Below are 17292 nucleotides of genomic sequence, written 5' to 3'. Positions count from 1 at the left end.
ACTACGACAATGAAAGTTGAATAAACAATGGTGAAAGTCGAACCCACGATGGTTATTACAACGTTAAAGTATGTTTATAATAAGAATGGTATTATTATATGAATATTTTGAAGAAAACAAATGAGCCGCGCCATGAGAAAACCAACATAGTGGGTTTGCGACCAGCATGGATCCAGACCAGCCTGCGCATCCGCGCAGTCTGGTCAGGATCCATGCTGTTCGCTAACGGTTTCTCTAATTGCTATAGGCTTTGAAAGCGAACAGCATGGATCCTGACCAGACTGCGCGGCCGCAAACCCACTATGTTGGTTTTCTTATGGCACGGCTCAAATAGATCGCAAGTTTCTGTAGCTGGAAATATCCGGTTCAAGAGTTTTATTAATTTGCAGTAAACTTCTTCATCTCGAATATTAATTGAATTAAAGTAATAAAATGTCTACTGAATCAAAGCGAGTCTGCTATTAGTTTGCTTGGTTGGGTGCTATGCTTCCAAAGGATCTTCTTATAGATTTTATAATTCATAAAGAGCAAACTGATTGATCAAAGGTAGCACAGATCATTTTTACAGTTTTTACAGTGTAACATTTGATTAGACCACTATATGTTTAAAACATAAAGGAGGTACAATAAGAAAATCCCGTCAATATAAAGATAGGATCTTATGCTTGATGTTTTGGTTAAAATGATTACAAAAATATGGACTTCAGTCAAGTTTTCATAAATGGAAGTATAGGGGTTAATCAGAAAATCGATGACATTTTTTGGGGGACAGAAAATATCTTCAATGTAGATATTAATGAAACTTCTCACAGTTGTAACTCTACATCTTGTCTTTCATTTGATAAAAAAAAATAAATAGGCCGTGTAAACAGTTTTTTTTTTTTTGAAGTATTTGCCAAGAATGAAAGAGATGTGACATAGTTTGAATTTACTGCCCTTGCCCAAATGTTGTTCATACATTTGAATTTTAGAAAAATAGAAACGTTACCGGCTTTATCAATTTACATAAAGGTTGCGTTTCATTTAACTTATATGTGGTTAGATTTTGTGCTTGCGAATGCCGGATTCGAGACTTATTTTCTGTTTCACGGATAAATAACGTAACGCCATCACTTTTAATTTTTCAATTTAAAACGTATTCAGTTGAAAAACAAATACCGTATTTGTAGACCTAAATGAGTTTATCATGTTTTTGCAAAGTTTAACCATCAATAATATAACAATCATATTAACGTATTGAGAAATAAAGCACCTGTTCATGTCCACATATTTCGGTTACACCACTTTTTAAAAGAATATGCATGTACAATGTATTTATATTAAATACTAAATGTATTTGATCAAAGATAACAAAACAAACTTTGAAAATACAGACGTTCAACTGATGTCAGACATTCAACTGACGTCAATGAAACTAAAGGAACAACGATCGTATTTTTCCAAACTAAATTTGTTATATTCTTATTAATATTATTATTATTATTATACCAGATTTATATAGCGCCCTTTTCATGATAGAACCGTTCAAAGGCGCTTTAAATATAGCAAACGCAGCCACACAGGGCGCGAAATTCATCCTCTACTAGTACAGACACAGAGCGATCTGACCAGAGGGACAGAGTGAAATAAAGCCCCCAGAACAGATAGAGAGGAATCCTTTTTAGATACAGGCCTGTCCGGCTAACTTAACCCAGCTCTTTGCGAATAGACAGTCTTGTTCTTTAACGTGCCCGTTGTATAGCACCGATACACGCGGAGCCGTCCTTCCTGGAAAGAACCAGTACAGGCTTCTTAGTTAGATGGGAGACACTCAAGAGCATCTCAGAAATTGCCAGTGCCTGGACCGGAATTCGAACCCTGGACCTCTGGATTGACAGTCAAGCGTGTTACCACTAGACCACCGGCCCATTTGTTACAACTATGTGATCTACCAACCCCTATATTTTTATTTCTTTTTTTGTGAATTTCGACTTTAGTTGGTTTTTAGTAGGACCTTTGAAATAATTTCCCCGTCTAAAATTCTGACATACGTGAATTGTTCTAAATGTCATGCTAACAGATAGTATCATGAAATCTTTATAACACACCATGGACAAAATATCCTTTCATGCAAAGTATGAATGACAGTGCTTTATATTATGAGAAAAATCAAGGAAAACAGAGCTATTGAAAAGGCGTACCAAACTTTTTATACACAGTATCAACTGTATATCTTTATTAGAAACATATTGCTATATTCTGAGTCATGACTATTTTGTACAAGTTGGAACGCAAGGAATAAAATCTTTTGTGAAACTATACTTTGTTCGTAACTAATAAAAAGGGAAAAAGATGACAAACAGTTGCTTTTATCAAAAAATACAATTTCAGTATGTATATACAGAATATTTATATAGTATTATATGTAAGGCACAAACCTGCAGAGACGAGGTAAAAACGACGGTTTTTCTTAGTCCATATGTTGTTCCTGTGTTGTCACCGCTAACTGCTTCTGCAATGCCATCTGTACTAGAACTACAGTGGCATGTTGTAGTACTTTCTATATAGTAAAACGACACACTTTCTGATCTTTTACATTGGATAGCGCACGAACTCAAAGATATCCCTTTCCGTGTTTTAACTATCGTATCCGTCTCTATTATATTTGATACGCGTGTAAGCTTGTACATTGTTAAATCACTCACATTTTGCCAAACGTCACCCATACAACACCGAATCGTTGCAGCCAGGAGTGAAACAACTATTTGTTTGTAATTAGACATTTTATTTTTCAAAATTGAAGGAAAACTATTTTGCAAAATTAAACATTAATTAACTAGCTTCCCGTATTACATGGAGACTGACTGGCCTTCCAATATAAACCTTTGCATTTAATATGCTACAAATGTTGTATAAGGAAACGCCATAACTTTGTCGTTGGCCAATGAAGACAAACCAAATCATATTTGATCGATGTTTGATAGACTACAGCCAAATAATCAAGTAATGAAATAGTCGCTGTTCGCGTGATAATTTAGCTGCAATTTGCAAATGCTGAAGTCCAGGTTTGCTAAGTCCAGGTTTCCAGATTCTTCCTTTCATTTGTTTTTACATGTCTAGATCTTTTCTCGCGTTTCGTAAAAGCATATGTGTAAAGTTTATCTCGAGTGACGAAAACATCCGAGGATGGCGACTTCTGCACATAATTCAGAAGATTTTAATATCATAAAACAACCAAACAGATATTTTCAACACTGTCATATTGAACGTCTGTACATGATGCTAAAAACAGATTGTCTTAAAAGACAGAATATTTGTATGCGCTAGAAGGAACCTTTTGCTAAGCTAAACATTGTTAATAGACCAAATGTAGTAGCGTCTGTTTGTAGCCAAACAATATGCCGACATGGATTTTTCATACTTGAATACTGTATAACAGAGTTCCGCTTTAGCCAAACATTACTAGGTGGACGCCAGGTTTGTCTCAAATGAAAATGCAAACACTTTCAGTTGCTACTCTTTTATTTAGGCAGTTGAGTCTTACCAGCGCCGAAAGGGGCGTACTTTGTGCCTTTTTCTGTTACCAGGGGAGTATTGTAGACGCATAAACCCTTTTTATCCCTCGCCGAAGGCGGAGGGATATTGTTTTGGCTTTTTCCGTCCGGCTATTCTTCCGTCCGTCCGTCGGCCCATCCGTCCTTACGTGCCTGTGTGTGTCCGTCCGTCCAAAATTGAAAATACTTATAATTCAAAGAGTATTTTAGCTAAATTCACCAGATTTCACAGAATTATCAATTAGGTCACATGTAGTAGTATCCCCCTTGACCCAGCAAAGGCAGAGTTTCCCCCTTGATTTGTTGAAGAAAAAAATGAAAATGATTTGATTTGGACTGTAGTTCAAAACGTATTTAGCTAGCATATGACCTTTGCTTATATATGTATTCCCCCCCCCCCCCCCCCCCCCCCCCCCCCCCCCCCCCCCCCCCCCCCCCCACCCCCACACACACACACACACTTTAGTAAAACAGAGTTTTTCCCCCTGATTTGGTAAAACAGAAATAAAAAAATGCTAATAGTTCAAAAACTAATTTTAATTAGAATCACCGCACCATAAATAACGATTAATTAGCATATGACCTCTGCTCACATACAGTATTATTTCTCTAGACCAAGCAAAAACAGAGCCTTTTCCCCTTGATTTAGTATTATTGACTGTATCTAAGTAACATTTTGATGACATTTCATGAAACTTTACAGAATGTAGATCACTATAGCGTAGTGGTGTACGGAATTTTCATCAGGATCACTTCATTAGCCAGAGTTAGTACCCTTTAATAACTTTACAATCCATAAATTCCCACATAATAAAGTAAACCATTTGATAGTTCTTCATAAAATTTAACAAAACTACAGATCACTATAGGACGCTGGTGCATACGTATTTTTCAGCAAGATATCTTCAGTAACTGCAGAGTTAGTGCCCCTATATTGTTTTAAGATTCATAAATTCTCACGAAACAATGTTACATCAGTGCAAAGGAAAAGTAACCTATCTATGTTAAATGCTATGAATGATAACACAGTCCTGCATCTAACAGTCATGAAATTGATTTCTTTGATTTTCTCATATTTCTAGATATTTTCCCCATACTTTGACGCATATATATGGGTAGTAGAGATTGAACTCTTTCTAGCAGTAGCCTTTTTAACATATTTAATTCACCTTGTGAAATTCTGTGGGTTTTGACTTTTTCAGAAAAATCGTCTGTTTGTTGACAAATTTCACCACGGAAAATGTCACACTTTCCCCAGGGCATCAACTTTTTTGATCTTTACATAGTTTTCTATTCAGATTGCTAATCCATGTGGCAGTTATGCATGCTTTTTCCCTGCCTAGAGGTAAAACGTGCATAGTTTGCATGAGGTTCTAGGTCAATAGCGTCCTAAGCCTACCATAAAGTCTTAGCGGAGTTGTCTCCATTTTTTCCAAATATTTTACACGGGATCATTTTTTTCAGCTCAAATAACTCTTTTTCAGAAAATGATATTTTAATAGTTTTTTCAGTCTACGTACTTTGATGCAGTTAACTACACATAATTATATCTAAAATAGATGGTTCCTACTTGAAGTTTGTATTTTTAGTTACATTGCCTATAATGTGTAACATAAATCTATTACAGTCTGACTGTTGCGGTGTGATTACTTTGCAAAATGAAACAATGTGATAGTTGGTGTTTCGTTTCGGTAAGACATCACTGAAAATTTGAAATGATGAAATTTTCACGCATGTTCGTAGAGAATGAATATTATTACGTGTCATGTCGGTAATTTGTAAGCCTAGAAAAATATATTCAAATTATATACCTGTATCTTTGATCTGGCTAGTAAGTAAACATGTTCCATATATTTGATACAAATTGTAAATGTATTTGACAATACTTAACAATATTTATGTTTGTATATTTATGTTGATATGTTTGAAGATAGATGTAAAGTGTTCTGCGTGTTATTACCCAGGAAAATGGGAAATGAGGCGCAATGGTTATAAAGCGGGTTCAATGTGTCAGCACTTCTCCCTTACACAATTGTCACCTGGAGGGAAATAGGTTTGTTTTAACTCTTACCCTGCTAAGTTTCTGCAATGGACTACTCTATCTTTCAATTTAGACATTACCATTTATAGTTCATATGGGTATTCACTGAATATTTACTGACTGAACAGCGAACAGTGCAGATCATGATCAGACTGCACGGATGTGCAGGCTGATCTTGATCTGCACTAGTCACAAAGTTAGATATAATTGCCGCTAGTATGCTAAGAGTTAAACAAGTCAAAAACGCAAACGGCTTTTGACATGATGCAATAGTTTGTTTCTACAATAAATACAAATAGGATGCATTCGTCTATGTATAATTTACATCTACATTTAATTCACTGTATTAGTGTTTCTGTCAACCTTACCATTACATGGTCAGGTAGACTATTTACATTGTCGCAGACCCGTATGGCGTACCATTTGGATTAAAAGTAAAGAAATACACCAAGTAGTTATAAAACTGTACCTGCAGGCATATAACTGTAGGTGTAAATCAAAAATATACCTGCACGAATAAAATTGTACCTGCACGTATAAACGTTTACCTGCATGTGTAAATTATACCCTCAGGTGTAATTTTATACCTGCAGGTACAAATCAGCAATGTACCTGCAGAGTGGAGGTATATTTTATACCTGCAGGTATAAATATGTTTGTACGTGCAAGCATAAAATAGTACGTGCACGTACAATTTTATACCTGCACGTACATTTTTATACCTGCACGTATTTTTGAAAATATATACCTACAGGTATAAAGTTGTACGTGCAGTTATAAAAGTGTACGTGCAGGTATAAAAGTGTACGTGCAGGTAACATTTTATACGTGCACGTACACTTTTATACCTGCACGTACATTTCCAATTTGTACGTGCAGGTACAAAAATATACATGCACGTATAAAATTGTACCTGCAGGTACAATTTTAATACTCCTTTTTCTATCTATTTACTTTTGACCCAAATGGTACGCCATAGACCCTAGCCTGGGAATCCAGTATGACAATTTCTAACTTTTTTTCTACCTGATAATATCAGAAACTCAATGAATGCCAATTAACACTAATTAGATATTTAATGCATAGATATTAGGTATGATTTCTTCTAACAAAGCACGACTTCCTAGGCTACGCAGACCTATGAGATTAATTTTACTTGATATAAGATCACACTTCAGACTAATGTCCAATAAATAATGTATTAGGTATCTGCGGAAAGTGGCAATACTTTACATCAACACTTGAGTAATGAAAGCATCACAATCCTAGGGTTCCCATTATAGCAACCAACTAGAAATAAAGAATGTACAATGCACCTTGCACATAATCAAATCTTCTCCTGCAATTGAAACAAGTGAATAAAACGACACGAGTTCTTTAATTGTCTGGCTCACTGGCACCAGATCAGAAAGAAAATGCATTTGAACTTGTTACACGCTTCCCCTAGGTATTTTATTAGAACCATTGTACCCAACGGGAAAATACTAGTATATCAGTCAATTTCAATCGCGTATTCCGATCGAAAACACGCACTTCGGTAAATGCATGCTGAAATAATGTGCACCACTGTCTGATTTTACCTTCATCATTTTGAGTTTGATTGTATAACTGCGACTACTGAACATTCCTTTTTTGCTTGCTCACGTTTCGCATACATGTGCACACAGTCGTGTCATATGAACTGGAAGGTCTGTAGGGAAAGTTTATGCAACTTTTTTTGCAATGTTGATGAAACATAAAATATGCGGAGTGTCTCTAAAAACATTGATATAATGTGACTGGTGTGCCATGAATGAAAAATTCCAATTTGTTCAATATGCATAGCACTCTTTGGCGAACTGCGCGTTTTAGGTGAGAAATGCATGATTGAAATGGTCGATTATTCGATTATATCTAGGGTTAAGGTACGGCATGTCCCATGGCATTTTCTTTCTGGTCTGGCGCCAGTTGTCTGGTAATTTAAACTTCTTAATTATTCAAAACATACTGATTCTTGGGGGGTTATTACCAATTGTTATAACAAATACCTGTTATGGGATATTTCCCCATGCTAAATTTAAGCGTTTTAATTGCAATACGGCTCAGATTTTCTTTTGGTTTATGCAAAACATTCAGGATATCTAAGATTAAATGCGGCAAGTATGTGCATTTATCCAAAATTGTCATGGACAAGGACTTAACTATGTAAGAATACGTGTTTGAATTTACAAAAAAAAGTCCCCCTAACAACTGAGAGGTCTTAAGAATTAAAATATAACTCAGTTTTTGGTACTTTAAATAGTAGATTTATTCCAAAAGCCCTGTTACAGTATTTGTGAATCAAACCTCTACATTTGCTTCAGAGTCCTATCTGTGACGTACTTAGCAACAAAAACTGGTGGACAGGTTGTTTCAGTCAGTTATTGATAAACGTCAACGCTCAGCATTTTTGTCGGGCTATCACCTGTTCATTATATCTACTCTTAAGGTTATTAGATGCATTATCACCAATAAATGCAGTTTTGAGATATAAATTGCACACATATGATACCGAAGTGTGACAACTCATATCCGACGTAGATACTTGTCAGATATTATCAATAAATTTATTTCCCTTGCACTATCATAATTGCGAATAAAAAGAAAGCCCTAAGTGGGCTTCGTGTGTCGGATAAATTTAACTGTAATTAATGTTCAGTTGAATAGGTCAGTCATAATACATTTTGCTAGATAACCGGTTTGTCTAAAAAGGTTTAGGGATAACAGTGGAAAAAGCAGAAACTTCATAGGTTGTCCAACACGACAAAAAATGGAAATGTTGCAGGCTCGCTTTGATTGAGCCTGTTAAGGACGATAGTGGAAATGCATGATACTGTCCACGCCCTTTTGTCCCGGGTTGAGCAGAACTCAACATTTGCACATGTTTCAAGTATTAAAATACAATTTAGAGACACCCGCAAATACGTTCATACATCGAACATAATTTTCCTTAAACCTGGCCATTTTCTTACATTAAAGTAACCAAAGTTAAATGGTACTCCTTGAATTAACCAAAAGCTATAAGGGAGCATGGGTTTCATGTATAAACAAATATTGTGATCTTTCGGAGGTTTAGTTAAACTATTCTAAGACATCTATATAGCAGACCTCATTTCTTTGTAAGAGGCATTTTCTCGGCATATTGCCTATTTATGCCAGTGGCAAAATAGTTTGCTTTATACCGTTTACGGCTTTTGATTGGAACAATGACGATAGCACCGGATAGATTATGGCGGAACGTTGTGACTGAAGTAACTTGAATAGACGTTCACCATATAAACAGCATTTTAATGCAGACTTACGACCTTAAGGAAAAAGAAATCACTGAAATTATCTAATTGCTCTTGACTTTCATCACAGATGTTTTAACAGAACAATTGTACCAGCTAATACCATCAGCAAATGATAAATGGTTTTCGGAAGGTGAACGTCTATTCAAGTTACTTCAGTCACAACGTTCCGCCATAATCTATCCGGTGCTATCGTTATTGTTCCAATCAAAAGCCGTAAACGGAAATATATACGGTACAGTAAAGATATCGCCACTGTCTCCTGGGAAGTCATCCACGTCTAGTTTATTATTCAGTTTCACTTTCTGTACAAAATTTTGTGTATGACACATGTGTTTTTACACATCTCTAAATATCTCACTCAATATTTAGATAACAACCAGTAATTATGTGTGAGACAAAGTCAAAATGCATGTGTTCTGTTCCCGAAGCCTTTTGTGTATTCATTCCATGTTCTATAAAAATCGTTTGTTCCGTCCAGGCAACGCTGTATATCTTTCCATCCACCATTACTCTTTGCACCATGTGCCCACATTCATTCTTCCGACTGAATGAGTATTAAAGACACTATCTTCAGTATAGTCTTTTTCAAAAAAGTGCAAGGCAGTCTTTGTCTTCAGGAACAGCATGTTTCTTCTTGATGGGTGGATGTCCAAGATATAACATACCAAATTTCAAATTTGCCATTGTTTTTTCTACTGTTAAGATTTTTTTCATAGTCTTCCGACTGAATGAGTATTAAAGACGCTATCTTCAGTATAGTCTTTTTCATAGTCTTTGAGCTTTAAGCACATTAGTTTCTAAGACAAATAAGAGCAGAAAAGGCACAGGTCACTGCACTCGTTTTTATTTTTTATTGCATTTTCTTCACCCACTGTTTAAGCATTTCTGAAATTAAGTAAAATTGAAAAAATTGGTGTACTTTTTAAAACATATAATTACCCTCTTAATGTATAAGGGATTTAAGATCTTACAGGTTACTAGGAATAAAAGGTGCTATCAGTATTATATAAGCATAAATGTCACTAACAATTTATCTTTTATCTTTACATGTTGACATAATTACCCCACCTACTTTTTTTTCAATGGAACTGCTGTTAAGATTTTAAAAATATTTTGCTGATTTAATGACATACAAAAATGCTTCAAAATGGCAAGAAAAAATGATGGGGTTACCGTGCATCTAAGAGATATATTTAGACAAAAAACATGAAAAAATGGTGGCTTTTGATAGTTCTTTTTGTTTTAATTTACACTTTCTATATAATATAAAGTGCTATGTGAAAGACTTTTTTTTCGGCTTTAGCTTATCAGAAAAATATCAGAACCAAACCGGATCTACTTTAATATATATTTGAAATTACCGACCCCTATACCCTTTGTACATCTTACATCAATTTTAGGCAAATGCCAGCTAAAAAAACAAGGGTGATAAAAAATTTTCGCAACAAGTAGTAGAGTCTGTTTGGTTAAATGTGTACATTATTAGCCATATTTTAATTATTTAGTATTAATTTTTGGCATAAATTTTGTCAGAAGGAAAAACACGATGAAACATTTTTCAAAATGGCGGATATCCTAAAAAACGCTCGTACATCCTTATACGAAACAATAATCTAATAATGAAAAGGACCGATTTAAAGATGGACTCAGATATCATTTTATTTATGTTATATTATACCCATGACTTTGAGATGATTGGCCGATATGCAGTATATTAAAACTAGACTACCGCTCACTTGGTCAAGAGAGTATTATATCACCTTTACCATTAAAATACCGTTAGAAAGGTAACTCCGTTCTTTGATTTAATGTTGTTATTATGAGATCATGAAGACAGTCAAGCCAAAGTAAATCACTCAATACATTAAAAAAAATCTTAAGACACTGTATTTTAGAGACTTCATGGCATTGTTTTAAATTTTTTAATAATTGTTTTATATGCGATAACAGCAGGTGTTAGTTTTTAGCTCACCTGAGCCAAAGGCTCATGGTGAGCTTTTGTAACCGTTCAATGTCCGTCGTCCGTCGTGCGTCGTCCGTCCGTCAACATTTTCTAAAAAAATCTTCTTCTTGAAAACCACTAGGCAGAATTACACCAAACTTCACAGGACTGATTCTTGGGTAGCCCCCTTTCAAAATTTTTCAAAGAATTGAATTCCATGCAGAACTCCGGTTGCCATGGCAACCGAAAGGAAATATTTAAAAATCTTCTTCTCAAAAACCAAAAGCCATAGAGCTTAGATATTTGGTGTGAAGCATTGCCTAATAGACCTCTACCAAGTTTGTTCAAATCATGACCCCGGGATCAAAATTGACCCCGCCCTAGGGGTCACTTGATTTTACATAGGAAAATCTTAAAAAATCTTCTCCTCAAAACCAGAAGGCCTACAGCTTAGATATTTGACATGTAGCATTGCCTAGTAGACCTCTACTAAAGTTCTTCAAATCATGACGCCAGGATTATAATTGACCCCGCCCCAGGGGTCACTTGATTTTACATAGGAAAATCTTCAAAAAATTTCTAAAAATAAATCAGAAGGCATAGAGCTTAGATATTTCACATGTAGCATTGCCTAGTGGACCTCTACAAAATGTGTTCAAATCATGAACCCCGGGGTCAAAATTGACCCCATCCAGGGTCACTTGATTTTACATAGGAAAATCTCCAAAAAAATTCTAAAAATAAACCAGAAGGCCTAGATCTTAGATATTTGACGTGTAGCATTGCCTAGTGGACCTCTACAAAATTCGTTCAAATCATGACCCCAGAGGTCAAATTGACCCCGCCCCATGGGGTTACTTGACTGTACATAGAAAAATCTTCAAAATTTTCTAAAAACAAACCAGAAGGCCTAGAGCTTAGATATTTCACATGTAGCATTGTTTAGAAGACCTCTACAAAATGTGTTCAAATCTTGACCTCCCAGGGTCAAATTGTCCCAGCCCCAGGAGTTACTTGATTGTACATAGGGAAATCTTCATAAATTTGCTAAAAATAAACCAGAAGGCCTAGATCTTAGATATTTGATATGTAACATTGCCTAGTAGACATCTACAAACTTTGTTCAAATCATGACCGCTTGGGTAAAACTGACCCCGCCCAAGGGGTTACTTGATTGTACATCGGAAAATCTTCAAAACCTTTCTAAAAATCATCAGTTTGACATTTGAAACATGTAGCTCATATTACTCAGGTGAGCGATCCAGGGCCATCATGACCCTCATGCTAATTTTTAGTGAGTTTTTACATTTCATCATTTATATTTTTAAGGATTGTTAAATTAAATGTACAATGCCATTGAATATGTCATTGTATAGAAATAGGCGTAAAAACTTTAATCAAATTGAATAAAGCCCCGAAGGGTATGCTGACTGTGCTCTCCGCATTGAAAACATTTTTTTTATCAAATTTTGAATCGAAACTATGACCGTCGGATAGGAAATGATCTAACTAAGAAAATGAGTATCCACACTTATATAATTCGTTCAGAAATAAGAAAGTTATTGCCATTTTTCAAATATTACTGACGTCACTTTCGGCATTGACCCAATGCTGAAAAACGCGCGTGAAAGTTTTATAGATGTGTGAACGCCTCAGCTGAAGTTACTTGCATTAGCAGATACTGGAATCATAAAGAAATGTTTTAACTTCTAATTAGAACGAGCTAAAAGAAATATTTGACAACAGATCGATATAGAAATATGTTTGTATTAGATAATTACAAAATGTTAAGCAAACAGGATGGAAGTACGCAAATAAAAAGATCTTTTGAGTTTAGTTTATTCAAATTGTGTCAAAAATAGCTGTGATCTGAAATTATTCATTTTATACAACTGATTTGTCAGTACGAATCAATTAAAGACGATTTAAAACCCGCAATTGCACATTTGTAAGTTAATGGGACAAAACAGTGAAAAGAAATAATAGATAGATGGCTACTGCATACATACTTTAAAGCCCTTCACGCACACACTTGAAACGGTGTTTGAGACATTTTACATAAATATTTATTCGTCGCGAATGTTTTAAAATGTTTACGTTACTTTAAGAACACTTTATAGAATTTATAAAACAAAATTACAATTTTACTCACAAGTAAAGCGACATCTTCGTAGTCCTGGTATAACAACAGTAAAAGAGCCACGTGATTCAAATCAGCATCTTTGTAAATTAAACAGTGAGGTTGTTTGCAAGGTAGCTGGGTATTGTGTTTTTTATTATCACAGTTCATGTATTTCCAGGAAGAGTAGGTACGTCGTGAAGATGTCTGGATTAAAAACTCTCCGTATATCATTTTAGTACCTCCTTAATTGACTGAGTGACTTCTATCACCTTTCTACGTCTTAACTGAGGAGCCGCCATAACTGCCTTATAGAAGGTCGGTCTGTTGACCTACCAATATGTCCATCCATGATTGAATTATTGCCAGGGGCGGGCACCTTATGTCTTCTTCAATAATAAATACTGGAACGTTGATATAAGACATACTTTGTGCCGGTTCGATTTTAACCTAAAGAATGAAACAAATCGTATCTGCAATATGCTACGTTGCACTTTCTATTACTTTTATAAATTTTTTAAAACTGGGTTTGTACTGAGTAAGACAGTCTTAAAGACAGAAAGTTTGAACAACGAGTATCATCTACAACAACTGATTGAAATCACCAATTGGTAGCTAGCCTACAAGTAAAATTTTAGTAATTTCAATGCGTGATTTGAAACTATCAATAAATTATTCGCAATCCTACTGCCTTAACAAAATCAACACAATTTTATATAGTCCTGCTTAACACGTTTATTAACTACCATAAAGGTGTACTAGACAGCCTTTTACACCATAAAAACGATAGTTACAGTGATTCCAAAAATGTTAGTTGTAAAAGAAGATGTAATTCCAGTGGTTCAGTAAGTTTGTTATTTGGGGAATTTAAGAACATTGAAAACCAAAGTATAAATACTAAGTACGTAAGTCTAAAACCAAGTATCATGTGACATTCGTCGTTCAAATATAGACGGTGAAATTAAAATGTCGCTCTCGACTTTTTTTATGATAAAACTATTATAAATGAAAGAAAAAAGCATGAGAAGTTTGTATAACGATGAGAATGAGGAACCTAAAGTTCAGACTGATAACTGGCTATCATCTCATTTAGGTAGTACTTACTACAATGATACAGTACTTTGATATACATGATAATGACAATGATATGAATAAGTTCGAACATCGAATTCATCAGGAATAAGATATGGGTAGAAATAGGTAGAAAAAAGCTCTTTCCTAGAGCTTTTCAAACATGGTCACCAATTCCTGGTCAGCGACTAAAACATCAGAGGTATTGCACTTATACATGTATTTAGTAAGCTGTACATAAGCATATCAAATACACGTGCATTTTTTATATTCTGAGGCCTTTTATAAGGTTATTAAGATTCAGGTCTAATTTCTGTGTTGGCATTCTTCCTTTGACAATGGACTCTATACTGTTTCTACATTGTGTAAAATTCTATGTATGAAACACGAAAAGGTATATGTCGCCATTATAATTAATAATTGTGTTTATTAGTGGCCCTCTATGGAAATATTTAGCGGTAGTATGATAAATGGAGTGGGTGTAGATTTACAAATTTCCAAATTTATGTCTTTTTATGGTTTTATGGAGGGTCACTTACAAACCCAATGATTGATTTATCGACCACTTATTTTTAGCCTAAACCAATCTGAAAATCTACTGACTCTTCATGGAAATATAAAGGGTCACCATGTGTGCGTCATTGCACCAATAAAAATGCTAGGATTTTGTGAAGGTAAAATGAGCCCACCATGAGAAAACCAACATAGTGCATTTGCGACCAGCATGGATCCAAACCAGCCGCATCCGCGCAGTCTGGTCAGGATCCATACTGTTCGCTTTCAAAGCCTATTGCAATTAGAGAAACCGTTAGCGAACAGCATTGATCCTGACCAGACTGCGCGGATGCGCAGGCTGGTCTGGATCCATGCTGGTCGCAAATGCACTATGTTGGTTTTCTCATGGTTCGGCTCAAATAAAGATTTTTTAAGAAAGCTCTTGATTCTTTAAATAGTTTTAACCTCTTTTATATATTATTCCAACATGGAATTATGGATATATTGTTTTTGAATATGCAAAGTATTTATTAATCAGTAAAACATGTATGATACCATAAATTCACCTTTATTTTCGAAAAGCTTTCTAACATTTAAATTTCACAAATTTATACCCACAACAAAACACCCTTGGAAAAACACAGCGTTTAACTGCGAGGCAATTACATCTTTTCATATCTTACATACCTCGCTTGGAGCGTAGGATTGTCATCCAGCTGGTTCACGGAAGGTCGGTAGTTCTTCCTAGGTATCCGCCCATTCCTGAAATATTGACTTGAAACGAATAAATCTCCATATGACCTAAAATGTGTCTCGGTGTAACTGTTAACCCCCCTCCCATCCCCACCCCCCCCACACACACGGAACATAATTAAAGTTCATTTAGTCTAGTAAGACAGTGTGATCAAATATGACTAGGTGTAACTTTAAACCCTCCCCACTCTCACATATAGAACACTAAGAAAATAGCTTAGTCTAGTATGATAGTGTTATAGTACTTGAATATTAATCCATTTTAAAGTTTTAAACTATGTTTAGACCCACAAAAATATACTAATATAACAAATATATTAATATTTTGGATCAAGCTGTTACTCACAACCCTGTTACTCTGATCCAATTGTTAGGAACAGTTTAAATAGTATGAGCTATTACTAACAGTAAGCAGAATAGATGTTTAATTGCATTAGCACACAAAAACAATATCCTTACATGCTTTTTTCAACTTTTATGAACATTTACAATCACAGTTAAACACAGTTACTGTGTCTATTATTGCACATCTTAATTGATTTATATTGAGAGCAAGTGCCCACAACAAAATGACGTCATTGCGACTGATAGTAACATTTATAAAAAGAGAATAAAATAAATCTGTTATGTAAGGTAAGTGAGCAATAATATTACATTATACATTCAGCGTATCAAATAGGTACAGAGTTACAGTAGTTTATAAACATGTTATATTTAAAAATAATACCTACAAGCTCACATTATTGCAATGTTTACTATGAAACAAACATTAAGGCTATACAAAAATAATAAGACGGAAAACACTTGTTTTTGTGACAGCACATTCGGATTTGCATGGACTAAAATTGCCCTTGTAAGTTGGATTGGTTTTGTGGTGTGGGTTGTGTTCCATATCTGAACTCCCTTGGAAACAAAATATTATCACTAAAACTACCAACTTTGAGTTTAGAGTAACGTCCAGTGTCACTGCAACAGAATATGCGATGGAACAAGCAGTCACTTTTGACCTGGTGCAGCGATCATGCACAGCATTTAGAACGTGTCTGTTAAGGTTATCCAGAGCAGAAACTTTCTGGATTCTATAAACTTTACACAACATTATCTCTGACAGGTAACCAGTTCAAGTAAATGAATTGCTACAAGACTTATTATCAATGTTCAAACCAGATGTAAACATATTTATCTCGTCAACATTTTAACAACAGTTACTGTTATGCTTTAGTTACTTTTATAATCAGAAATGAAAAGCGACGTTTACAACTGACCCGCACCAGAATAATTTAGACGCAATGAATTTCATAAAAAAGCTAAGATTAGAGTCAAGTTATAGCAGGTTTAATTCGCAGAAGAATTTTAAATTCATGTGTGCTTAACTCAAATCTAATGGAAAATTTTTTGTCTACGTATCGTTATTTATTGCGTGTTTGCCTTATTCTCTTTTTACTTAGAGTATAGTTAGTAGGCTGTGGTTAAATTATAAATCTTTCTTTATGCTTGTTACATTGGAAGATTTAGATTTCATTATGTTAATGCCTTCTTGTAAGACATGACAGCAACTTTGTTATATTCATATTATTTTTGTTTTACTAAACAATGATTCCTCGGCCTATATTAGGGTCATGATAGAAGTATAGGTTAGGAACCTACGATCAAAGGAAACTGCCTCAAACACGAACCGTTATGTCTGGTAACCAAGTTTGTATTACCCACTCTTTTACATGCTTCAGTGCATCAGCATTTCAAAATATCTAGAAACAATTATTGTAATGGAAAGTCGTAAACGAATATCATCTAAGCTTTAAGTTTGTTTTTACTTAAGAAATAATTTATAGGAAAAGAGTGTTTTAACACTATTTATGCACGATGGGCGGTAATACGTCGGGCGAAATTATTTGTACGACGTATTACCGTCAGAGTGTATAAATAGTGTTAAAACACGTTTTTGCTATGAATAATTTCAATTCTAATATGCCCTTAATTAATCTAAAACAGTAGATAAAATATAGCAGCCCTCTTTCTTGGTCGCA

General features: G+C 34.9%; 1 protein-coding gene across 1 annotated transcript in view; it reads right to left on the bottom strand.

Moving 5' to 3' along the window:
* LOC128547171 (angiopoietin-related protein 2-like) overlaps positions 1 to 17292 on the bottom strand; it is a 35915-nt gene that overhangs the window by 377 nt on the left and 18246 nt on the right. The window contains exon 5 of the mRNA XM_053518944.1: positions 2418 to 2539. Within this exon, the coding sequence (XP_053374919.1) occupies positions 2418 to 2539 (122 nt within the window). The remainder of the gene's footprint in view (positions 1 to 2417; positions 2540 to 17292) is intronic.

The sequence above is a fragment of the Mercenaria mercenaria genome, chromosome 12 (assembly GCF_021730395.1).
Source record: "Mercenaria mercenaria strain notata chromosome 12, MADL_Memer_1, whole genome shotgun sequence".
NCBI lineage: Eukaryota > Metazoa > Mollusca > Bivalvia > Venerida > Veneridae > Mercenaria > Mercenaria mercenaria.
The sequence above is the reverse complement of the archived record's forward strand: the minus strand, read 5'-3'. Positions and strand labels throughout refer to the sequence as shown.